This window comes from Aureobasidium pullulans (assembly GCF_000721785.1).
Source record: "Aureobasidium pullulans EXF-150 unplaced genomic scaffold scaffold_7, whole genome shotgun sequence".
NCBI classification, from domain to species: Eukaryota; Fungi; Ascomycota; class Dothideomycetes; order Dothideales; family Saccotheciaceae; genus Aureobasidium; species Aureobasidium pullulans.
In genome coordinates, this window is record NW_021941027.1 from 904,813 (window position 1) to 927,321 (window position 22,509).

At 48.7% G+C, this 22,509-nt stretch overlaps 10 protein-coding genes across 10 annotated transcripts; 6 read left to right on the plus strand and 4 right to left on the minus strand.

The window, feature by feature from the left end:
• Positions 1–115: 115 nt before the first annotated feature.
• Positions 116–1,678, plus strand: M438DRAFT_344871 (uncharacterized protein). The gene is made up of 3 exons (XM_029905321.1): positions 116–789; positions 842–1,188; positions 1,243–1,678. Exons 1-3 carry the CDS (start codon positions 270–272, stop codon positions 1,345–1,347), a joined length of 972 nt encoding a protein of 323 aa, XP_029761757.1. The 5' UTR covers positions 116–269; the 3' UTR covers positions 1,348–1,678.
• Positions 1,679–1,695: 17 nt separating this feature from the next.
• M438DRAFT_197993 (uncharacterized protein) lies at positions 1,696–2,697 on the plus strand. The gene has a single exon (XM_029899318.1). The coding sequence runs from the start codon at positions 1,840–1,842 to the stop codon at positions 2,500–2,502; it is 663 nt and encodes a 220-aa protein (XP_029761758.1). The 5' UTR covers positions 1,696–1,839; the 3' UTR covers positions 2,503–2,697.
• Positions 2,449–4,613, minus strand: M438DRAFT_364642 (uncharacterized protein). Its single transcript, XM_029907742.1, has 4 exons — positions 3,753–4,613; positions 3,491–3,703; positions 3,024–3,439; positions 2,449–2,972 (listed from the first exon to the last, which is right to left on the minus strand). The coding sequence occupies exons 1-4, from the start codon at positions 4,519–4,521 to the stop codon at positions 2,892–2,894; spliced, it is 1,479 nt and encodes a 492-aa protein (XP_029761759.1). The 5' UTR covers positions 4,522–4,613; the 3' UTR covers positions 2,449–2,891.
• Positions 4,614–5,720: 1,107 nt separating this feature from the next.
• M438DRAFT_271178 (actin-like ATPase domain-containing protein) lies at positions 5,721–7,797 on the plus strand (the record flags this gene model as incomplete). Its single annotated transcript, XM_029900459.1, has 4 exons — positions 5,721–5,845; positions 5,902–5,952; positions 6,020–7,391; positions 7,465–7,797. The coding sequence occupies 4 exons, from the start codon at positions 5,721–5,723 to the stop codon at positions 7,795–7,797; spliced, it is 1,881 nt and encodes a 626-aa protein (XP_029761760.1).
• Positions 7,718–9,729, minus strand: M438DRAFT_391648 (cytochrome P450; the record flags this gene model as incomplete). The annotated part of the gene is made up of 2 exons (XM_029909077.1): positions 7,718–9,135; positions 9,211–9,729. The coding sequence occupies 2 exons, from the start codon at positions 9,727–9,729 to the stop codon at positions 7,984–7,986; spliced, it is 1,671 nt and encodes a 556-aa protein (XP_029761761.1). The 3' UTR covers positions 7,718–7,983.
• A 604-nt stretch (positions 9,730–10,333) lies between these two features.
• Positions 10,334–12,315, plus strand: M438DRAFT_317292 (uncharacterized protein; the record flags this gene model as incomplete). Its single annotated transcript, XM_029902739.1, has 6 exons — positions 10,334–10,511; positions 10,561–10,879; positions 10,939–11,088; positions 11,139–11,652; positions 11,707–11,761; positions 11,813–12,315. The coding sequence occupies 6 exons, from the start codon at positions 10,334–10,336 to the stop codon at positions 12,313–12,315; spliced, it is 1,719 nt and encodes a 572-aa protein (XP_029761762.1).
• A 793-nt stretch (positions 12,316–13,108) lies between these two features.
• M438DRAFT_334459 (uncharacterized protein) lies at positions 13,109–14,033 on the minus strand (the record flags this gene model as incomplete). The annotated part of the gene is made up of 3 exons (XM_029903711.1): positions 13,109–13,480; positions 13,536–13,879; positions 13,934–14,033. 3 exons carry the CDS (start codon positions 14,031–14,033, stop codon positions 13,109–13,111), a joined length of 816 nt encoding a protein of 271 aa, XP_029761763.1.
• A 516-nt stretch (positions 14,034–14,549) lies between these two features.
• M438DRAFT_317296 (MFS general substrate transporter) lies at positions 14,550–16,214 on the plus strand (the record flags this gene model as incomplete). Its single annotated transcript, XM_029902740.1, has 2 exons — positions 14,550–14,879; positions 14,940–16,214. The coding sequence occupies 2 exons, from the start codon at positions 14,550–14,552 to the stop codon at positions 16,212–16,214; spliced, it is 1,605 nt and encodes a 534-aa protein (XP_029761764.1).
• Positions 16,215–16,306: 92 nt separating this feature from the next.
• Positions 16,307–17,806, minus strand: M438DRAFT_295303 (aromatic prenyltransferase). The gene is made up of 2 exons (XM_029901872.1): positions 17,703–17,806; positions 16,307–17,653 (listed from the first exon to the last, which is right to left on the minus strand). The coding sequence occupies exons 1-2, from the start codon at positions 17,799–17,801 to the stop codon at positions 16,382–16,384; spliced, it is 1,371 nt and encodes a 456-aa protein (XP_029761765.1). The 5' UTR covers positions 17,802–17,806; the 3' UTR covers positions 16,307–16,381.
• A 476-nt stretch (positions 17,807–18,282) lies between these two features.
• On the plus strand, positions 18,283–20,175 carry M438DRAFT_364645 (citrate synthase; the record flags this gene model as incomplete). Its single annotated transcript, XM_029907743.1, has 6 exons — positions 18,283–18,605; positions 18,670–18,867; positions 18,922–19,252; positions 19,305–19,732; positions 19,789–19,874; positions 19,952–20,175. 6 exons carry the CDS (start codon positions 18,283–18,285, stop codon positions 20,017–20,019), a joined length of 1,434 nt encoding a protein of 477 aa, XP_029761766.1. The 3' UTR covers positions 20,020–20,175.
• Between the last annotated feature and the right edge of the window lie 2,334 nt (positions 20,176–22,509).

Genomic DNA, 22,509 nt, shown 5'->3' on the forward strand with positions numbered 1-22,509 from the left:
CAGTGACGCCGACGCGCTACTGCTCGGTGAAGCTCGGGCCATCCGCTAAACGCCAAGGCCAGGGCCAAGGCGGAGCTCTTTCTTTCCTCTTCTTCCGCAAGCATCAGCCTGCAACAGAAGAAGCTTTTCCCTTTCACTCCCGTGACATGCAAGACAAGGCAGAGACACCAGCTGGCCTCTCCAATCTCTCCATTTGATCATGACCGTTGGCAATCTTCCTTCCACCTGCATATTCGTCTTCGCCGGCACCTGAACATATTACACCCGCCATGAATTCATCCTCGATCGATCCTGCCTCCTGGACTTGGCCGGACGACTTGCCTGGTGCATGGTCATCCGACCATGTCAAAGAGGAAAATAGGCCTCACTTCCGTCCGAAACAAGAGGACCAGCATTCCGAGGAAGAGAGAAAGCAGACTCCGCCGCCGACTTCATCCTCGACAGGCTCCACACACTCGACAGGCCACCAACCGCCACGCGAACGCCACTACGCTCCTCGCACATGCCGCATCTGTCTGGAGACTGTCTTGCCCACATACAATCCACCATCAGACTCGTTACCTGCCTTCTTGCGCTCTTCGCCGAGCGTAACATACGAGAGCGAAGATGGTGGTCGCCTGCTTCGTCCTTGTCTGTGTAAAGGCAGCCAGAAATATGTCCACGAGGAGTGTCTTCAGGCTTGGCGTTTGCAGAATCCTGAAGCAAAACGTAACTACTGGCAATGTCCCACATGTAGGTACAAGTATCGTCTGGAACGAATGACTTGGGCACACTGGATCAGCGGTACCGGTAAGCTGCAATTGACTTTCTGGTCCGAATCCAACCTACTGACATGCAAAAGCTGCTCAAATCATGCTTACTATGACAATCTTCATCGTCGCCTCATTCATTCTAGGTTATGTTGCCGACCCCATCATCAACCTTTATCTTGATCCTTACGACACTCTCGCTCATGGTTCTCAGCCTCTGACTTTGACTGATGAGGTATCTACGTGGTCTGAGCACTTTGTCAAAGGCTTCGCATCATTGGGGCTGGTCGGCTTTGCCAAGTTTCTTCTTACACTAAGTCCATGGCAAATGTACAATTTCCGTGCCACTGGCGTTGGTGGTGGTCGCACTACAGGTCGAGACAGAATGGCTCAAATCAGCTGGTTTGCCGTAGCAGTTGGCATCATGACTTTCACTTGGGTACGCTTCCTCCGCTCCTGCTCAACTTTCGAACGTAGCTGACTCATGTATCAGGCTGTCTGGAAAGGCGTGCGAGCTTGGAGTCGACGCGCCCTCGCGGCTGCATCAGAACGTGTCATGGACGTCCCTGGTGCAGAGCACGACGAGGACGACGAGTGATGTGATTTTGAATTCCAATGAGAACCCGCACTTCTTTAAAGTTGTCATGCCTCCGATTTCATCTCTTGGTGGAAACGATTCAGTGGCGTGGTGATCGAGTCTACTTGCGGAGATTGAACGCTTTTCAAGTTTCTTTGCTACCCAAACCGAACGTCTTGTTCACTTGGGTGGTGGCTTGTGGGCATTGTCAACTTGTTTAAAAGGTAGCTGATCCGCCGTCGGCAACGAATCATCATGGCGGAATGGCTTCGACGAGATTGACACATCTCTTTACTGATTTGTAGAATCTACATTCAATTGCAATCATATCTTCCCACGAAAGAATGCCGAATTCACTGTTTTATAACATTTCTCGCTGTGACGGTCGCTCCTTCCTCTTTGTCGATTGTCCGCAACTGCAACCGCATCCATCGAATTTGTTCTTTGTCCACGGCCATCCCTCTACTGCTTCTCCCTTCCACCATAGCAAACTTCGACACAAAGACAATCGACATGCCGCGATCAATATCATCGTCGCACTCGCGCACGGCGACCAATTCATCATCCCAGCACGGCTCAAGTTACTCATCCACCAAGCCTCCCTCGGTGCGCAGTGCGACTGGTTCCTTTTCGACAATCAACAGCGGACCCTTCATACACGCCGACGATCTCGACACAACAATTCAGTGGATACCATCCTACTATCTAGACGATGTGCCGCCACAGCAGTCTCCAGTCGGCTCACCTAGGCGCAATGCGCTGGTTCCGGACACGCCAACCTCATCTGTTCTCTCGTCGGCCTTCTCATCCAAGGTCAGTCTACTGCCTCATGGATTGATGCACTTGATTCGCACATCCGAGCTTGAGAGGCCCACAAAGGAAATGTTCCTAGCTACGGTCCGCATGATGGTGTACATCTCCCATCAGCTGTTCCCACCATCACACATACTCCGAAAAGATGTGGCACACGATATTGAGAACATCGCCCAAGACATCTGTGAGTTCTTGGATCTGGTCCAAGACAAGCTCCAAGAAAGACTTGATGCTGCAAACTCAGCAAATGCTAAGCTTCCCGACAACGAGTTGCAGGATGAGGTTCCGCTGGAAGAGGTCATCAAATGGGTCGACATTATCGAGTCAGTTATGTACTCGCAGTTGGTCCACACATTAAGCTGACGTTCGACTAGTGGATTGCACAGACCGACGCACATCGAGGCAAAGATCTTCCGCCGCATTGCTACCCTGTACGATGAGTTCGTCTACATGCCGTTTTTGCAACTGCATCGCCAAGAGCCAGAACACAACATGTTCGCCCTCCTCGACACCTTCCTGGATGCTATCTTCATCCGCCTGCGTGCCATCACGTCTGATGCTACTAGTGCAGACAAGCTTGTGCACCATATTGAGCAAACATTGGACGCAACCATGACGCGCATCAACAAGGCCTCGGCTTCCAAGCGCCATGTACCTTCGAGATCCGAGCCCGTCGCTGACGTGCATAGGAGAGTGTTAGGCTTACGTCAACGTGAGAACACTCTTTGAGCCAAACTCCTTGACCTTTAGTCTCAGTCTACGGAACACTCGTCGTCAGAGTCTTCCTCAACGCAAAGCACTTTGGCTTTCAAGAGGAGATTTCTTACATCCATCTGCTTAGGGTCAGTCAACCTCACCCGTTTGGCATTGTAAGGAATCCTCACATCTTCACCTTGCTCTCCTCCCATCTTCAACAATGCTGGGAACACAACACACTTGATGTCCTTAGCATAACCATCATCCTCATGCTCATCCATTAGATCCTCCATCGTGGCGACATCGAATTTGAGGTTGCCTTCCTCATCAGTTTCTGGCAGAAAACACCGATACGTAGCCCGCTGTCGCCCAAGTGTCCGCGACAGCGAGACAGCGTGCTCGACCACTGCGACCAACGTGCGTCTCTGATCTTCCGAGACGGTCAAACCAGTCAATGTTGACATTATTTTGCAGATTTGCTCCATCAATCGTGCTTGCGCTTTAGCTTCGGAAACTTGACGAAATTTCTGCCAAACCCCATCCTCATGCTGCAGAAACTCAAATGTTGCAGCTCGCCATTCACTAAAGGCTGTTTTTGGTGTTGCTGCACGATAGTCAGCAAAAAAGAACACCAGTACATATCAGAAAAGCATACCTTGCATTGCCCAGGCGGCTGTCTCCAAACCTTGCAGTTCCTCTGGTAATCCGAAGAAGTGTGCATCAAAAATCGGCATCAGGAGATGCAGCACCGTAGCCTGAAATGTGAAGATCTTGATACTCGTATCGAACATGGAGTAGAGCTTGCGTAGTAACCTGGCTTCTTGCAAAGCTTCTATCTTTTCAAACCTGCAACTCATTCTCCGTGGATCTGGAGCTTGTCAGCAATGCTTTATCATGAAAGCCTATACAATCCATACCAATCTTGACTTTCCGGAAAGTGCTAACACACCAATTTTGAACCAGATGGTTGAGCTTGTTCATCATGTCCAGAATTTCCTGATCACTAACATCTGCCTGCTTCCCGGATCTTGCAGCAACGTCAGTCTTGAGTTCGAGTAGTTGATTCCGCAATGCCGAAATTTGGCTGTCTGCAATCTGAGCCTTCTCGTCCGCAGTTCTGATCTTTTCCTCTGCACCCCTAACCTTCTCTTCCGCAACTCGTGCTCTTTCTACACTCGCTTCTGCCATCTTCAGCCGCTGAGCCACGATGTCGCGCTCGTTGGCCACGGTGACAATCCTACGCTCATATTCTGCCTTTTGGATCTTGTCTCTTCGAGCAAGCTTGTCGGCTAGTCTGTTGACTTTGGTCTGTAAGCCAGAGGTTTGCATGTGCAGTGATGCTTGCAACTCTGTTCCCTCCTCCAATTGCTGCGACAGCGTGGTCAAGATGTCATCATCTTCATGGCATCGTCTTCGGAGCGACTCGATTTCCTGGCGCAACTGTGCATTGCGATTGAGTTCTCTCTCCAATTGAGCAGACAGTGTTGAGGTATTCGGCATTGAAGAGAGTGATAGACTTCTCCTTTCATGTTGGAGCCATGACTTTTCGCCGTGATGAGATGCTGGGCGTGGTGAGGTCGGAGATGTTGGGTCTGAAGTCTCACGAATTGGAGCTGCTTGGGCGAGCTGCTCGAAGCGGCCGACTAGATTCGAGACTCGTCGTTTTGTCGTGTCTGGTCGCGCCATGATGTAAAAGTCCAGGAGTGGCGTTCAAGTCGTATGTCGTGGGTATGTCAAGATTTTCGAACACACAGGAGTTGAGCAGTAAGGATTCACATGTATCCGGGTTGATGCAGCTTCTGGAAAGGATACACAAGGAAGAGCTTACTTCTGATCATCTACTAACTAATCACCTTACTTCCCGACAATTCCGCTTCTACCATATTTGGCCCGTCTTTGGTCTAGCGAAAGGAGATCCAAGAATAACACCCAAAACACTGTTTTTACAATCATCTTTCTCGGAAGGAGGGAGGTTTTGCAATGGTGAGGCAAGTTTCAGAACGCAGTCGAGGTCGCAAGCTGAGACATTTTGACTGGAAGCTTTTTGTGCTTTCTTGTCCTCGGAGCTGTGAATCTCTTCAAGCGGGCCAGACCTCAAGCTGCACGACTTGATTGAGCAGTCCATCAACCTACGACTGATCAAAACCGGTCAAGAGCTTGCCAGAGATGTACAGAGAAGGAAAGTTAGCCAAGCGATGATGATGCTGTCGACATGCGAACCCGAGGACGCGGCTCTCCAGGAAATGCCGAGAACAGAAATGATCAGCGAGAAAATGTCCGAGACAAGTCAGGGTGACCCGGGAGTGTGGGGCAGTCCCGGGCGGGCTCTGGACAAGCGGGCTGCGTCTGATCAATATTCTCACCACTGCGGGCAGGTTCTTTCTGTAACAAGACCGGTCTGAAGCCTTGGGTTCCCGCTGGTTTCGGACTCGGACGAGGGGGGGAAGTACATTGCTTGAGGAGCAAGGAATTGGACGGTGCGTGTTTTCAAACCATGCCTCAGCTCTCTGCCGAGTCGGGCTTCAGACTTGTCGGACGCAGGGCTCCGAGCTGTCATCGTACCGCTCTTTTGCTGCTGACATTGGGCTGGCTGCATGTCCCGGGTCTGTCTGTTTCCTCTCCTTCGCTTTACCTCGTGGGGACCTGCCAGAGTTAAGGTTGATGCGAGACTCCTTTTCTCTGACAGTGCTTGTCATAATACCAACTTTGTTTCCTCTCTCTACCCGCTCTGTCTGCCGTCCCTTCTGTTGATCCCGGGTATCGACGACTTGCATTTTGATACTGCCCAGTGCCTGTCGCTTGGAGCTCTTGGACAGACTAACCTCGTTGACTGACTCCGTGGATAACGTCCCTTCCACTTGACTCGATCGCAGAAGCACTTCATCATGGCTGGACCGAATATCAGCTTCTCTGCACCGTCGCCGATCGTCAATGGCAATAGCAATGGACACACCCAGGTGACATCTGACCGACTGATAGTCGGCGTCGACTTTGGCACCACGTACTCAGGGTGAGCGACCTTGAGCGTTCGGACTACTGCAAGACACACGACTAACAACTGTCCAGTGTGGCAGCAGCATACAGCGCAACCCCTGACGATATCGAGATCATCAAGACGTGAGAAACAATAGCCGGGCCCCTGCTGCATACGTACTATCAGAAAGACTGACGAGAGGATACAAAGGTGGCCAGGAGGCAACGGCATAACCTCCGACAAAGTCCCCACCGAAATCGCCTACGAAACCGCCGAACTACCCACCACAACCAATACCGCAATCACTCCCGAACAAGGCGGCGCCAGAGCCACTGTCCAAAAGATAAAATGGGGCTTCCAGTTCAAACCCGAAGAACCACGCCTCAAATGCATAAAACTGTTCTTGGACAGGAATCAAAAACTCCCACATTTCGTCAGCCCTTTGGATACAGCAGCCCATCTGAGACAATGCGATCGCACTGTCATGGATGCGGTGAGTGATTACCTGGGTCAGATCTACACACATACCATGGAGACTCTCAACAGACGATACGGCGAATCCTTCATGGCCATGACGAAGGTCGAATTCGTCCTCACCGTTCCAGCAGTATGGTCAGATTCAGCAAAGAATGCCACTCTACAAGCGGCGGAAAAAGCAGGAATGGGAAAGAAACATGAACTACGCCTCATCTCCGAGCCTGAAGCCGCCATGCTGCATGCCTTGAAAACAGTACAACCACACAACCTCAAGGAAGGAGACAACTTTGTCATCTGCGATGCGGGAGGGGGTACGGTAGATCTCATCGGGTATAAAATCACACAGCTATCGCCATTGAGAGTGGAGGAGTCTGCTGTGGGTACGGGAGGATTATGCGGTTCTGCATTTTTGAACTTTCGATTCGAAGAACACGTCAAGGAACGACTGGGCATGGACCGCTACCTCAGCATGCGCAACAAGAAGCCCAAAACCTGGATGATGGGCTTGAAATACTTCGAAGAATTCGTCAAGAGGAACTACAACGAGGACGAGCAGCAAGAGGTAAATGTACCTTTTCCTGGTCTTCCCGATGACGAAGAAGCGGGCATTGACTCTGGATTCATGGTCATGAGTACACAACAAGTCAAAGCAATCTTCGACCCCGTCATCGATGAAGTGCTCAAACTTCTGGATGGTCAAGTCGACGCTATCCGAGCAAAAGGCGACATCGTATCCGGTATCATCCTCGTCGGCGGATTCGGCCAATCCAACCATCTCTACAATCGACTAAAATCTCACTTCAACACTTCCTCCTCATCTGCACCCCCAGCATATTCGGAGAAACCGGAACATCAAACACAACATAACGAATACCCTGCAGTGGAAGTCATTCAACCTTTATACGCATGGACGGCAGTTGTCAGAGGCGCCGTAATTAGAGGACTGGACGACTCAATGGTATCGTCCCGTCGCAGCAGATTACACTACGGCACTTCTTACGCCACCGTTTTCGACGAGACGAAACATGATCAGGCGGATAGATATTGGAGTCCGCTCTGGGAGAGGTGGATGGTCAGTGATCGCATGCAATGGCATATTTCAAAAGTGAGTTTGAGCATGCATCTCTCCGGGCGCTGCTGGAGAGCTTGGAAAGTATGGAGCTAATCGTGATGGACAGGGCACCGCCATCTCACCGGATACCCCAATATCTTTCCACTACACGCGCAATTTCCGACCTAATCAGAGTCTCATTGTCGAGGACGAGTTAATAGCTTGTGGCGCTGACTCTGCTCCTTCTTCGCGGACGAAAACACTCTCGACCGTCTGCACATTGAAGACCGATCTAGCGGCAGTACCGGAAGAGCTTTTTACCAGGCTGAAGACAAGTAAAGGTGTTGAGTTCCTCAATCTAGACTTTGAGCTTTGTATGCGGATACAGAGTGCAGATCTTGTATTTGAGTTGAGGGTGGGAGGAGTGGGATATGGAGTCGTGCAGGCTGAGTTTCATTGATATGATGAGATGGAAGACAAGGGGGAATAGAATGGAAGGAAGAAAGGTTGGGTCTGGTCGCGGATGCCAGATTTACAAACAGCAGTCTTAGCACTCATGAACGGCTCGTCGAGGAGCGAATTGTCACTCGTTGTAGGTCGGTGTTGAAGGGCTGCCCTGGAGCCCTCTTCATATACTAGCGACTAACTAATCTTCTATACATCTCAAATTAACTAAAACACCATCTTTTGGCGATATAGAGATAGACCTTATAGTCTCAATCTTCTTTGTTGGATCCTGAAAAATGAATTCAAAGCGACCTACGAGCACAGCTACTAGACAAAGTAGCTCAGACCTCGCAAAGGTTTGACCCAAACATCCTCTAGGCCCTGTTAGAAAGGTAAGATTTGCGTGATTACTACTGGCGCCTCCACTCCCAGAGCGACATTCTCCGAGCCAGCGCTCAGGCTTGAATTCGCTGGCATCTGGACCCCAAAGATTCTGGTCCAAATTGACCGACCCAATGGGTATTAGCATCGTGGTACCTTTAGGGATGAATGTACCCGCAATAGTTGTATCTACCCTAGCTTCTTTGATGGTAGAAGGCACAGGTGGATAGAATCGAAACACTTCGCTACAGAAAGCGTTCAGGTACGGCATTGTGTCGATTTGAGTCGCGGTGATTTTGGGAGCCGGTTCACCTTCCTTCGACACCGTGCAAGGCAAGTACGTTCGTATCTCTTCCCGCAAGCGAATTTGCATATGTGGATGGCTGCAAAGCGCGTATACAGCCCACTGCAACGACGCGGCGATTGTCTCGTGGCCGGCGACAAGTAATGTCATCATCTGGTTGACCATTTCCTCCTCAGAAAACAACCCACTAGATATGGCAGTCGTAGCAATATCCTTGCCTTGTGCATCGCCAATAGAGTACCTTTTCTCATGCACGATTTCACGTGCCACACCTCGGATGTAGCTCGCAGCTGCTTTGGACTCCCGGTTCCATCTTGTTGGTAGCTGAAATATCCTTTCAAAGCCTATTGTGGACGAAACAATAAGCATTAACAGCCTGGTGCCAGTCGATGGTTTCAGTGCCAGGCTCTTGTATCGTTGATGGAATTCCAATTCGGGATTCTGGATGGCCCCAAAGTCGTGACCCATTCCAGCTGTTCCAATGATATCCAGTGTCACTCGATGCGCCCAACCGCGGATCTGTACCTCCTGCTTCTCCGGGGATGGGGACGCATCGATATACTTCTTTATCGCATCAGCTACCTCAACCGACTTTGACCAGAAGGTAGGGTACAAATTTTTTATCCTTCGATAGGAAAAGCTGGGGAGAAGTCCTTTGCGTTGTGTCTGTAATGGATCCAATGTCAGTCTTGTATTCTAGTCTGGTCTCTTACGATAACCCTTCATGTATAAGGAATATACCTTGTGTTTGTCCCCTTGCGCCAGAAGGATTCCATCTCCCGTGAAGCGGAGAAACTTGATCCTCAAAGACTGCGGAACCATGAAATCATACGCTTTGGCTATCAAAACCTCGTTAAGTGTCCTCGGTTCTGTCACCAAGATTCGTTCGATGTTACCGACCATGTAGTAGCGCAGCAGTCCATTGTTAGGAACCTCCTTGCTACAGCGACGCATGCGATCAAATTGCAGATTCAAAGAACTCGAATTGCCCCATAACCAAGATCGGCCCTGTACAAAATCTGGTTGTGAGAAACAAGTATGGTATATACTCAAATCGCTTTGACATACCTGAGGAGAGGGAATGTGCCGCACAGGCGAGAAGAACTCAGGGTACAGCACGCACCAATAGAGGAAGCAGAACAGGACTACCGCACAGGTAGTAACGGAACAACATGACAAGAACGAAAATGTGGTGGCGTAATGTAGCATGGCAAGGATCATCAATAACAATGATGTCGTAAACAGCCGTGCAAACGCCATGCTGAGCCGGGAAATGCAGGCCAAAATTGAATTCAGGATATCTCTAGCTAGAAGATGTAGACATGATCCATTTCGATGGAATCAAGACGTGAAAACCGTGCGCGCTAGGATTTATATAACCACGAGTCCAACCTAGACAAGCATATGGTTGTGGGCTAGAACACGCGAGTCGAGTAACCAGTAAGCCAGCTGTATTCTGAATGGCTTACTACAGCTTTAGTCATTCGTGTTGTCACTCTGCCCCCAGCAATCATCAGATTGCCGACTGGTTGAATGTCTACCTCGAAATTTGTTGTGGGAAACATTGATCCGGCCTGACCTATTTTAGTCATGTTCTTATGGGACTAACGTCGTGACCCAGCTATGCTTGACACAACTCGTCAATCCTCTTCTCAATTCGAAAGATCAGACTAACCCTTCTTACAAACGGGTGGACGCACGGTCGCATGACCCATATGATGGATGTTAGAAGCTCCAAAATTCTGCTGATTTATGTTTAAGAAATGTGCGACAATTAAAACTACGAGAAGACCTAGTTCACGAGGTGAGGATGCCAAAGCCGTACTCATCGCATTGTTCCGAAACCAAAACGAGACCGGCAAGAATGGAGACACTACCTACAGGTCTGCTAACATTCCAAGACCGAACTTTGGAGCAAGCGAAGACCTCTTCCACGATCTATCTCACGAAACTCCCGTTGTTCCAGCCAAGACTAGATGCCACCCGTGAAGAAGCATTCGAACTGTCGTATCAGAGGGCCAAGGCTCTCAACGATCACTATGGTGCGTCTGTTTCAATTGGCAGGGATTTACCTTATTGATAGAAACCCAGGACTTACTGCCGACGATATAATCTCCCTCTCGACAAAATTCTTCGACATGCACTGTGACGACATAATTCTCCGCGATGTGGGCTCCCATGCTTTGCTCTCGATCCAGCATAACCTCGCTGCAGGAACGATCGCACCATATGTAAGAAGATCACCTGGACTACAAGATCTGCTCGACAAAATCTTGAGGTTCGAAGTCTCCGCCGGATTTATGTTAACAGAGCTCGGTCATGGGCTGGACTGCAAAAACCTCGAGACTGAGGTCAGGCTGCAAGACGACGGCACATTCATCTTGCACACTCCACGGCAGGAGGCCGCAAAGTGAGCTCATTTGTATCAGATGTTTTTGTTTTTGGGATGAGCAATTGACACGCTGATAGGTTCGTTCCCCCTTCGATGCCCATCGCGAACCTTCCGCGTATAGCCATCGTTATGGCCAAGCTCGTGGTCAAGCAGGAGGATCTCGGTATCCGACCTGTTATAGTGGCTCTTGGAGACGGAACACAGATGTGTAAAGGTGTGACTTCCCGGTAGGTGCTCTCGTTATTGTCAAACTGTGTCTAGAGGCTGATCTTACAAGTTTACTTCCATACATGGGTGGTATACAGGCCCCATATGCCATCACATCATTCGAAAATGTCATTCTGCCCTCCAATGCAGTACTAGGCAGCCTAGAGAAGCCAGCCAACATGCGCGAAAACTTCTTCAATCAGATTGGTCGCATATCTCCTGGCACTCTCGCGATGTCGATGATTATGATTCCCGCCCTGAAGCTTGTAACGTACATCGCAGGAAAATACAGCCTTCGTCGCACGGTAGGAGTGGCCGAGAAGAAACGCATACCTATCATCCTTTTTCGGACACAACAGATGCCTATCCTTCACGCATTGGCAAAGTTGGCTGTCATGGTGCCATTCGCAAAGCAGTGCGTTGAATGGTTCAAAGACACTTCCTTCAAGCCTGAGGTCAGATATGGTTTTGCTGTGATTATGAAGGCGGTTTTCATTCGCATGGCACAACGCAGCATTCCGGAATTGGTGGAGCGTTGTGGGGCTCAAGGACTATTCCACCACAATCAAATCTGTGACGCGGACGTGAGTCACACCTTCCAGAGCTTCAGAGATCATGGCTGAAAGTAATCTTGCCAGAACATGGTACGCGCATGCGCTATCTCAGAAGGCGACACGCTCGTAACAAGCATTCGTAAGGATTCCAAATGCGATATATGACCCACTACTAAACGATGAATCACAGGTCTCGCGGTCGAACTATGTCTCGGAAAGTATATGATGCCTGAGGCAACCAGGACCGACTGCTTGCTGGCGAAATACGAAGCGGGTCTGGCTGAAGATGCCATGAATACAATCAACTCAATTCCCGAGGGCCACAGGAGTACAGAGTTCAACAGACAGCTGATTCCCCATTGTCGACCGATAGTTGAGGGTATCGGGGATCGGATGGTCTACGAGACTGCGCTCGCTCGTAAGGTTGACAAAGACTTACTTACCCTCTGGGAAGTAGGTGCTATCAAGGAAAATCTCAGCTGGTACGTCGAAAAAGGTCTACTCACAAGAGAGAAATTTTGGGAAACCGAGAACCAAGCTCTAAGTGCTGTCGAGTCTCGCACTGAAGAGCTTATCGGTCAGCTCGATATGGAGGCGTACGTAACAGCACCGATTGTCGAACAGTCATTGTTCGACGATTTTGTGGCTGGCTTGCCAACTTTCACAGGGGATACCATGTTATCACTGGTTTGAAGGCATAATTACGCTAGGTTTAGAGGACATTTATCGAAGATCACCTACAGCCTGTGAGAGACACGAAATCCGGGTCGTACTTACGAAAGTAAAAGTGTATGAAGCATGGCAAATTGGGCGTACCGAATAGGATTTTGTTTCTTTGGTGAACTATCTCAGTGCTTGCTCACAGAGTGCTCATCCAAATTAGAATCGAGTGGAATGACTGTTCGACGGCTTGATTCAGCCAGTGAAGGGACTGGACGGAATACACGAAATCCACGGAACCCACCCTCATTCCAACTCTAAGTGGAAAATCCCTGATTGCAACTCTAAAACCCATTGATTTCCCATGGAATTCTGGAACTCAATAGACCTTTGGAACTGCATGCCAAAGCCACAGAATTCGTGGATTATTGCCAAGAATACTATAAGTAGGTACAAGAAGCATTACCATACGGGTCTAACTGAAACGTTTGTATGACCATATGTATATGTATATGCTTGTGCGTGTTTATATGTGCAGCCTTATGTGGTGTGTGCAGTTTATGTAGAAGTGTACAATGTTCATACAGACGATCCATGAATTCCATGGAATATCTATGAAGTCCAAGAACTCATAGAGTTCTATGGAAGCCCAGAAGTCCATCAAGTGCTATGAAGTTTCCAGGTAGAGTTGGAGTTCAGGGAATCAAGGTCAATTTCACCTAGTGGATTCCGAATGGATTTTTCACAGAAATCCATTCGAGATTCCATCTCGCCTCTGGACTGGATCTAACAAAACCTCCTAGATATGCATGAGTCGATTCTCCAGCTAAAAATCTCCGCGCCGACTAGCAATAGCTGTCCAAAGCATGAGAAATATAGCCAATAACAGGACTGCGAGCGCCGATGTCTTCCACAGCATAATACGGACCATTTGCCACCAACGCCGTTCACGATCTGCCAGGAAAGAATCCTTATTGTTAACTCTCGGGAAAGGTGTCGTAGGGATATCTTTCCCGAGAAACTTGCAGAGGGGCTCCCATCCTTCGCCAACGCTGAAGTTCAGCACCTGATGCGCAGGAACCATCTCGTTGATCTTCTGGTAATGGTCAAGATATGCTTGGCGCTCCCCATTTGGAGCCAGAATTGGTCTCAGAGAGTGCTGGAACTTGTGGTAGCTCCACCACAGACCAATCCGGTCCTGGAGCAAATTAGTAGATGATTCCAGATCATAACTTTGCCGAATCTAGACGTACCGGGTCCCACGAAGCGAGCCAATCGAAAGTCCTCCATCTTACCGCAGTATCAACTGAGTCCCTCATTGAACGCTGCCATTTGCTGACGTCGCGGGTGCTTAATACGATCTTTGCGTTCGGGTATGCTTTGATCAGATCCTCCGCCAGAAGCGAGCCTGGCATGTTGCAAGTGACGTTCCACCCATCAAACATCTTGTCAAATTCTTTGCGACCGTATGGGCTCGAGATGCCGAAAAACTTCGCCTTGAGAGCTTCTAACCATATATTAAGCAGGTGGGGGTACTGTTCCATCATGCTACCGTGGAAAGGTTTGTAGCCTAACACTTTGAAGGCTGAAAGCAGTGCTAGGGTGGGAAGTCAATTTTTCGGAGAGAAGCACAAAGACTCCAAACACTTACAAATTGTGCCAGTACGTGGCATACCGAGCAACAAAACCTCCATTTCCACGCCTTTAGAAGGCTCCGGTAGTTTGTCTATCAAGCGAGGTTGCGAATCCATGTCCATGAATCGTGGTTTCTAATGCTCCAGCGGTCTGTAAGACGTTTTTGCCGTAGAATTATACCTTGCTAATGAACCACCTGTTCCCTTTAAGGATCGCGAAAGTACAAGATCTTTACTAATGCCCATAGTGGTTGACGGAATATCGGTAGCTCCACATTACAGGTGAATCATCCGAGCACATCCATCTAATTGCCGGATTATGCAAAGGGTAGTGCTTCACAAATTAGAGCTCTGTCAAACAAATAGAACTGCCATCGTGCTAGCGCCAAGTTCAAACATTTACTAAGGCAGATTCTCTTCTGACTCAGCGCTAACGTCAGTACGAAATAGCTAAAGGGTCTGAGAACGCTTTGATGTTTAAGTTTAAGCTCACAGTTCACTCTAGTGAGCCATTTCGCACGGTCGCAAAGCCTCCGAACAAAAGCCCTAAGATGTCCCTACCTGCACGTTGATGATTTCAACCGCGTTTTGCCTTGTGACACTCAGAGCAATCGATATTCGTCAGCCATGGCCATGCCACTACAAGACAAAGTCGTCACGAGTGACTTGGCCCACCACGCTACGGATGATGGGCTGGGTCAACGATCCGTCCCCATTTTGCAAGATGAAGCTCAGGACAGTACCAAGGTCCAGAATAATCCAAACGATGAGGGCAGCGATGAAACAGGGAGACCTTGGTCGATATGGACACCGAAGCAGAGGAAGATGATCATTTTGGCAGCTTCTTTCGCGTCATTGTTATCTCCCCTTTCAAGTCAGATCTATCTTCCCGCTTTGGACGTCATCGCAAAAGATTTACATGTCACTGACAGCTTGATCAATCTATCCATTACGACATATGTGGTCAGTATCATGAAAAGAAAGTATTACGATCCTTTCGAGCTGCTTACAACTCGCTGTCAGGTTGTTCAGGGTATTGCACCGACCTTCACGGCTCAATTGTCTGATACGATAGGCAGACGGCCTGTGTACATGGTCTGTCTTCTTCTCTATCTTGCTGCAAACCTCGGCCTAGCATTCCAGAATAGTTACATCGCTTTGATGGTTTTGCGATGCCTCCAAAGTGCTGGTAGCAGTGGGACTGCCGCGTTGTCCTACGGGGTCGCCACTGACATAACGACGTCCACTGAGCGTGGGACCTACGTGTCTTGGGCTGCTGCTGCGCCTATGTTGGGCCCAACACTCGGACCGGTCATAGGTGGGCTGCTCTCGAGATATGCAGGGTGGCATTCTGGTTTCTGGTTTCTGGTTGCGGTTACTTGTGCTGTTGCCCTTCCTATGTCGATCTCCTTTCCCGAGACCTGCCGTAATGTCGTAGGCGATGGATCTATCCCCCCTCAGGATTGGAATAAGTGTTACACAAACATTCGCCGCGAACGAAATATCCTCAACCAAGGCGTGGAGGTGCCTTCCGACAGACATATTTCACGGGCTCGTATCAGTCTTCCTCGCCTGCCTAACCCTTTTGGGAGTCTCGTCTTGATCACCCAACGAGAATGCGGGTTTGCGCTACTATACAGTGCGATCTTGTGTTGCTCTTTCTATGTAACTCTTTCTGCGATCCCGTCTCAGTTCAGCAAGACATACCATTTCAACGAGCTACAAATCGCCCTCTGCTATATCCCATTTGGAATTGGGAGTTTAGTCGCAGCAATCAATCGCGGTCGGATGATCGATACCAACTTTGAACGCCACGCCAAACGCTTGGGAGTTGACACGGACAATAACAAGCAGACTGACCTTAAAGACTTTCCGATCGAACGTGCGCGTCTCGAAGTGGCTGTTCCAATGATAATATTGGGAAGTGCGTGCAATATTGGTTTTGGCTGGACAGTACAATGCAAGACCAATCTGGCGGGCCCCTTGATTCTTTTGTTCGTCATTGCCTTCTGCACTTCTTCCTCCCTCAATTGCGTCGCCTGTCTGATGCTGGACTTGTATCCTGGCCAAGCAGGTACTGTGACGGCTAGCAATAATCTGCTCAGATGTCTCCTGGGTGCGGGCGCGACTGCGGCGACTGTTCCGCTGATCAACGCCATCGGGTTCGGTTGGGCAGTGATGGTGTTCGCAATCCTCAACGTCGTTGCTTTGCCACTTTTATGGTATGTCATGAGGGAAGGACCCAAGTGGAGGACTGGAACTTTGAACAAAAGGCTCCATGCAGCGGCCAATCATTGAGAGCGCTGAATTCGACGGCTGCAATCACATCCTGGTATCTAACCAAGTAGCAAGTGTGATATCTGTCCTTGATGACGGGCATCGTGTTTGGGATCAGAAGAATTAGACATATGTGCGGGCGATTTCTCGACTTCTGACCTTACTTTGCTATATCTCCAGTGCTTTGCCTATTTAACGCCCAAATTTCCTAATCTCTTGTGAACTTGGGGGCTAAGATAGGAAGTCACATCAAGCTCTCCATTCTTCCCGACTGAGAAAGAGATATATGTCTGTAGCCCATTTGTCCGGTTCATCTCCTCTTGTTTCGCAAACCCACGCAACATGTCCAAATATTCAGCACAGTTCCTGCTCCCAAACCTCCTCATCATGAAGGCCAGTAGTCCGGCGGAAATTTCTGCGTCAGTCCCGCCGTAGTGACGCACTGGAATGTACACCTTGACGTCCGGGATTGTCGCAGTTGGTTTTATGTCGAAATAGAAGAGTATACCAGACGTCTGGTGTGTCCTAACGGGCAGTTCTGCTGTTTCCGGAAATTCTGAATCAAGTTTTAGGACCGAGGTCCAGAGCTGTCGCACGTCGGAGAGTGTTGAAGGTCCTAGCCATCGTCTGCCACCCAAGGACATTATCGCAATGGTATGTGCCAAAGAGGTCACAGAAGTACGCATGTAAACCTTCATACGTGATCTTGATGGCTCGACACAATCTATGCCTAGCAGAACCATGTTCAGATTCCTACCATCTGGGTCATTCTGTAAGAACCAGGTAAGTGTACTGAAGGCATCGAGTTCGCAGTTTCGGCCTCGAACAGCGGAGACTGCTTCCTTGAACCCGGAGGTTAGGAATTTGTCGCAGCAGGATCGACTTCGAGGAACAAGATATGCTTTCAAGCCTATCTCATGTTTACCCAATTCGAAGCCTGCGAAGACGGAGGATTCCCATTCGATGCTTTCGTCATCTTGGCCGACCTGGGGCTTGAAGTCCTCCAAGAACCTGTCAAACCATGTCATGTCGACGCTGGACATCATGCCGCTCAATTGTTGGAAGAGACATTTAGTGGGACATTGATTGTGCAGATCCGTAGCTGTACCAGAACGATCTCCAATCAATTCTACACTCAACCGTACTTCTGGCTTTTGGTCCTTCTTCCATTTCCAGCTGTATTCTATCGGCGAGAAATCGTCCGTCATGAAACTCTTGTATGGCAGGCGCGTAGTAGACAGAGGCGTGGCGCCTAGGTAGGGTACCACGACCTGATGGTGAAAGAGAAGGTACTCAAGTTGTGTCTCTGGCGGGTATCCGGCCTGCCAGAGCATGCTCGCTAGATGGGACCCCGTGACTTTCCACCAAAAGTCAGTATCTCCACCTCGGGCAGGCAGCCATTGATTGATTTTGCTCCATGTAGGAGACACACTAGAACCGACCAAAGCTCTTGTGTAGTACTGTATCCAGTCAGCGGTAGTTTGTAGTCAAGTCGACTTAAGACCATACTTGCAAGCCAGTTGCATGAACACCCAGATTCGGAATGAGAGCATTCGCTGGTGATCGGCTGCGAGATCTCAAGGGAGTGACTGTCATACTTGTCTCCATGTCGTTACGCGTCAAAGCAGTGTGAATTCCCGGGGCCTTATACCAAGAACGGGATTTGGCTGGCATGACCCAGAGAAAATGCTTGCATGGAAGTTGTGATACTACGACTTCTGTCCAATCATCAATGCCTGAAGCCACTTAGTCAGCATTTATCCCAGATTTGGAGAGCCGGGACTGTTAGTAAAGGTAGAACGCTCAAAGCTGACAAAGGTCTGACTAAACTTACCGTTGGAGCCGGAAATCTACCAGTGATTGTATCGAGCAAAACTTCCCAACGAATCCAGTGTCCATCTAAACACTAGTAAACTTCTGCAGTAGCCCGGTATCGTAGATGTAGATGTCATGCATGTTTGTACATTCGATCCTCTGAGTGAGGTTCGTTATGTGCTTCCAGCCTCACCAGCGGTCAGATGACATACATTATCTGCCAGCGCAACCCTCCGTGACCCGAAGCATAGTTTCACACGACGATTGAATCATCATGTTTGACACGATCCTTGCTGCCTTCAAGATATGGAAGAATTTGGTGTGCACTTCTGCTACATCAGGTGTTTTGTTCTTCCACAGAGTACTGGGCCATACCGCTGTTGGACCGTCTTCTGGAACCCTCGGTATAACCGACGAACGCACAGGCCGTCGTTACACCATCGAGATAAAGAACAATGCAGTCAAAGCACTTGACTTCTTGCAGATCACATCTGCAGGGTTGGGCGCAGAGGTAGCCGATCTGTACGACAACAGTCTCAGAATTCTTGATGAAGGATTCTGGAATACGGCGTGTTGTGAAACGTCGATTATACATATGTAAGTGATTCTTTCATGAAAACTAATGATGATGGTGTACATGGATCGCTCACGTCTAAGGCAGCAACGGCAAGGCTGGCTACATGCAATATCGCAACAAGTCGATTGAGGAGCTGTTTCTCAATAATGACTATGAAGAAGTCGTTCATCTCTTGATTTGGGGGTCATTACCTAGTCCAGAGCAAAAATCAACATTGAGACGCAAATTGGCCGCGCACATGACGGCTCCGAAATCTGTGATAGATACCATCAAGGCTTTCGCGTAAGTCCCGCTGCTGCCCGCGCGAACACACGAAGCTGACATGTTCTACACAAGGCCGGACGGCTTGACGCATCCCATGATTCTGGCCGGTATCGCCGCTTTCGCCGCTCTGGATAGCGGAACGCGCTTGGTACACAAGTCTAGCAAGCCTGCATATCTCGGAACTCCAGAGCGAGCCGACGATGCCATCATTCGCACTCTCGCTAGTCTGGCTAGCACAGTGGCTCTAGTATACTGCCACAAACGCGGTCGGAACTGGACGCCTCCTACTCCTGCGGGCTCTTACATCGGAAACATCTTGCTGATGATGGGCCTCGTCGAGCAAAATGATGGTGGTCCGAACCAAAAAATGGAACATTGCCTGGAGCGGCTATGGGTTCTGAATGTAAGATGTTCCTCAGATCTTACCTTTGTGAACCAGCTAAAATAGGTGACAGGCGGAACATGGGATGACGAACTCTACCGCTGTATTTCTTGCTGCTGCTTCAACGCTCCAAGATCCCTTGTCATGCACCGTGGCCGCTGTGGCTTCGGCATATGGTCCTCTCCATGGGGGCGCTGTCGAAATGGCATACAAGGAATTCGAGAGAGTGGGATCAGTCGAGAATGTTCCGAACCTCATTGCGGATGTCAAGGCGAAAAGGTACCGCCTTTTTGGTTATGGTCACCGTATCTACAAAGTCAGAGACCCGCGTGGAAAGCTCGTGCGTAGACTTATCGACGAGTATAAGGAAGACCTCAACAAAAATCAGTTTTTGAGAGTTGCGATGGAGATCGACAGAATTGCAGAAGAAGATCCATACTTTACCTCAAGACAGTTGAAGTGCAACGCGGATCTCTACGGCTGTTTCTTATACAGTGCGCTGTAAGGACGATAATAGTTTGAACTGGCGGCATCGAAGAGTGCTAACAGTTTTGCAGCGGACTTGAGACGGACATAATTTTGGCTCTTTCATGCCTCTCACGAGCACCTGGAGTTATGGCCCATTGGAGAGAATCCATGATGAGTAAGCCTTTTGTTCTTTGTCACCCACCTTTTCTGGTGTCTCTGCCCCTGACCCAATGCTAACCCAATGGGCTCCAGAGAAATCGCCCACGATCTGGCGACCTCAGCACATCTTCACCGGTATTGTAGACAAAAACACAACCTGAAAAAGGCGTAAGCTACGAAGCTCAGATTGGAAAATCAGAGTTTTGTCCACAAAATTGGTTCCACTCGGCCCGTTTGACTCGTACAAACAGTTCCTCCATGCAGACAGGTAACCACAGCTTACGCCATGAACACTCGAACAGAGCTTTCTTCTCCCCATTGGTTCCTTGTGAGCATCAATCGCACCCAACGGGTTGTTGCATCGATGGCAAGTGGGGTATTGACCCCGAGTTGGATTTGATAAAGGGTCATGATTTCCGACGACTCAAAGGGCAAGGATTGCTTTATTCCTTCGACACACGCGTGCTAGTCTCGTATACCACCTTCAACCTTTTGCAAGTTGCTTTAGACTTTCAGATGTCGATCCCCGTGTATACTTACTTGAGTCAAGAGGTTCGCTCGAAGCTGGGCACCCTGTTGGCACCGCGTCACGATATCTTGCGCGTCTTCTTTACATACTATTGGATGCTCACCAAGATTGGTGTGGAAGTTTGAGGTCCGGGTACAGTACGAGTTTAGCTACGCCTAGACGCCTTGCCCGTGCTTCTAAATAGGAAGAGAACCGAGACGAGAATATTCAAGATCCAGCAGTCCAGGTACAAAAAATGCGAAATGCTTTGCTCAAATCGTGTACGAGGTGCAACTTGCATAGCAAATCCGGGTGGATCCGAATATCGGCTGTCGGTGAAACGGTCTTGCATATCATCCCATGGCTTGATCCTCCTGTACAATTCTTTCGACAATCAGTGTTGGGTTTCCACTCTTTTTCACACATCTCTACGCTCTGCGGAAAGCTCTCGCTCGGCATAACATCAAGCTTCTTATGGTATAGAATCAGTACAAGAGATAGATCTAGCCGCCTTAGGGGTAAAATGAACCTCTCTAAGGATGGTGCCCTGCTGAGCGGGCAACGCCGTCTACGGCCGTATGAGCAGAGCCACAGCACCAGCCAACAACTGCACATGGTACCATCCCTTTCCTTGTTTTCAGGGCACTCTCACTCCGAAGAATTAGGACGAACTTAGAGGTTTAAGCCAATAGAATCGTCAGATTCGTGTGTGGGGTATTCTCGCTAACATTAGTCGTGGGAATTCGCCACCCCCGTCATCAATCTCAACCTCTTGATTGCTCGATTTTACAGCTCTACGACCGTAATCCATGCTATTTAATGCTCTATATAGCTCTGTTTCCTTCAATAGTTGGTGTAATAGCTTAAGGTAACCCTGCCCTTGAATTCCCTGTATTTCTAGCAAAATTAGAGCGTCATTTGACTCGCATATTAGGCATCGATTCCTACATTTATAATGCCGCTTAACGACTATAATAAAGACCTTATATAGGCGATGTTTCGCGACGGTTACAATATTGCTATAGTACTTAAAATAGTTCCCTATGCTACTAAGACTACGCTCTATCGCATATAGCAGAACATTAAGCTTTTTAGACAAGTACGGAAGCCTTCTACTACCCTTAAGCGAATAGGTCCCCCTAAGAAGATTACGCCTATTATAGAGGAGTACGTCGCCGAGCTACTCTCGTATAGGAATGACCTCTTTAAGGAAGAGGTAGTCTTTAAATTATAGTGCTAGTTCGACATCGAGGTAAGCTATATAACTATATCTCGCCTGCTACGCGAATAAGAACTCTCGAATAAGGTTAACATACGTATTGCTAGTCGTTAGTCGACTGCTTAATAAGGTCTATACCTCGAGTAGCTCGGCGCTCTAATGCGCCGTAGGAGGGAGATTAACATTAACCCTATAGAAATGCTAGTATTTTTAGACGAGTTAGTAGTAAGCGAGAAGGTGCTATTTCGTAACCGGTTATAGAGCTAGATAGGCCTACTAGCATATATAAGGTTAGAGTTGCTTAATAAGACTCGGTGTTTAGTGTTACTAGCTCTAGATGTTTATAGATACCTACCCGGAGCAACCCTCGTCGTCGAGGGCGCTATTACCTAGGCTATCTACGAGCACTAGCTAGAGCATATTATGCTCCCTTAATGCGAGCTATTCCCTAGTAGAAGGTCGATTATTATAACGGGATAGGTTACCCTAGTCTTCTCTCTCTTTTACTAAGCCGGCGTTTCCTATGCGACACGCTAGCGCAGCACATAAGAAGAATTCTATAGCTACCCTACGTAGAGCAACAAATAGCTTTAGCTATAGACAGACCTATTGTCTAAGAGTAATCTATACGTTGCTACATACCTTTATACCTTTACAATTGTTATTATAGATAATTGCTCTACCTATCATTTAGATAAGGTAGGTGCAAAAATTGGTGTATTTTAGCTATACTCTAACATCGACTAGATTACCGAATTAGGTCAAGAATTTGGTATACATCTGCTCTACCTACCGCCTTATTCTCCTTATCTAAACCCTATTAAATAGACCTTCTATCTCTTAAAGTAATAGCTTCGGAAGAATAGAGATCTAGCACCTCGGGTCGGCGATATAGGTCCTATAGCCTATATAGCGTAATAGATT

What these genes read in the sequence shown, in the direction of transcription:
- M438DRAFT_344871 (XM_029905321.1), top strand. Translation starts at nt 270, where the DNA reads ATGAATTCATCCTCGATCGATCCTGCCTCCTGGACTTGGCCGGACGAC. An exon ending in ACACTGGATCAGCGGTACCG is followed by an intron (nt 790 to 841) that starts GTAAGCTGCAAT and finishes GACATGCAAAAG; the next exon opens with CTGCTCAAATCATGCTTACT. An exon ending in GCATCATGACTTTCACTTGG is followed by an intron (nt 1,189 to 1,242) that starts GTACGCTTCCTC and finishes CTCATGTATCAG; the next exon opens with GCTGTCTGGAAAGGCGTGCG.
- M438DRAFT_197993 (XM_029899318.1), top strand. Translation starts at nt 1,840, where the DNA reads ATGCCGCGATCAATATCATCGTCGCACTCGCGCACGGCGACCAATTCA.
- M438DRAFT_364642 (XM_029907742.1), bottom strand. Translation starts at nt 4,521, where the DNA reads ATGGCGCGACCAGACACGACAAAACGACGAGTCTCGAATCTAGTCGGC. An exon ending in TTTCCGGAAAGTCAAGATTG is followed by an intron (nt 3,704 to 3,752) that starts GTATGGATTGTA and finishes GACAAGCTCCAG; the next exon opens with ATCCACGGAGAATGAGTTGC. An exon ending in AGCCGCCTGGGCAATGCAAG is followed by an intron (nt 3,440 to 3,490) that starts GTATGCTTTTCT and finishes ACTATCGTGCAG; the next exon opens with CAACACCAAAAACAGCCTTT.
- M438DRAFT_295303 (XM_029901872.1), bottom strand. Translation starts at nt 17,801, where the DNA reads ATGGAGACAAGTATGACAGTCACTCCCTTGAGATCTCGCAGCCGATCA. An exon ending in TTCATGCAACTGGCTTGCAA is followed by an intron (nt 17,654 to 17,702) that starts GTATGGTCTTAA and finishes GACTGGATACAG; the next exon opens with TACTACACAAGAGCTTTGGT.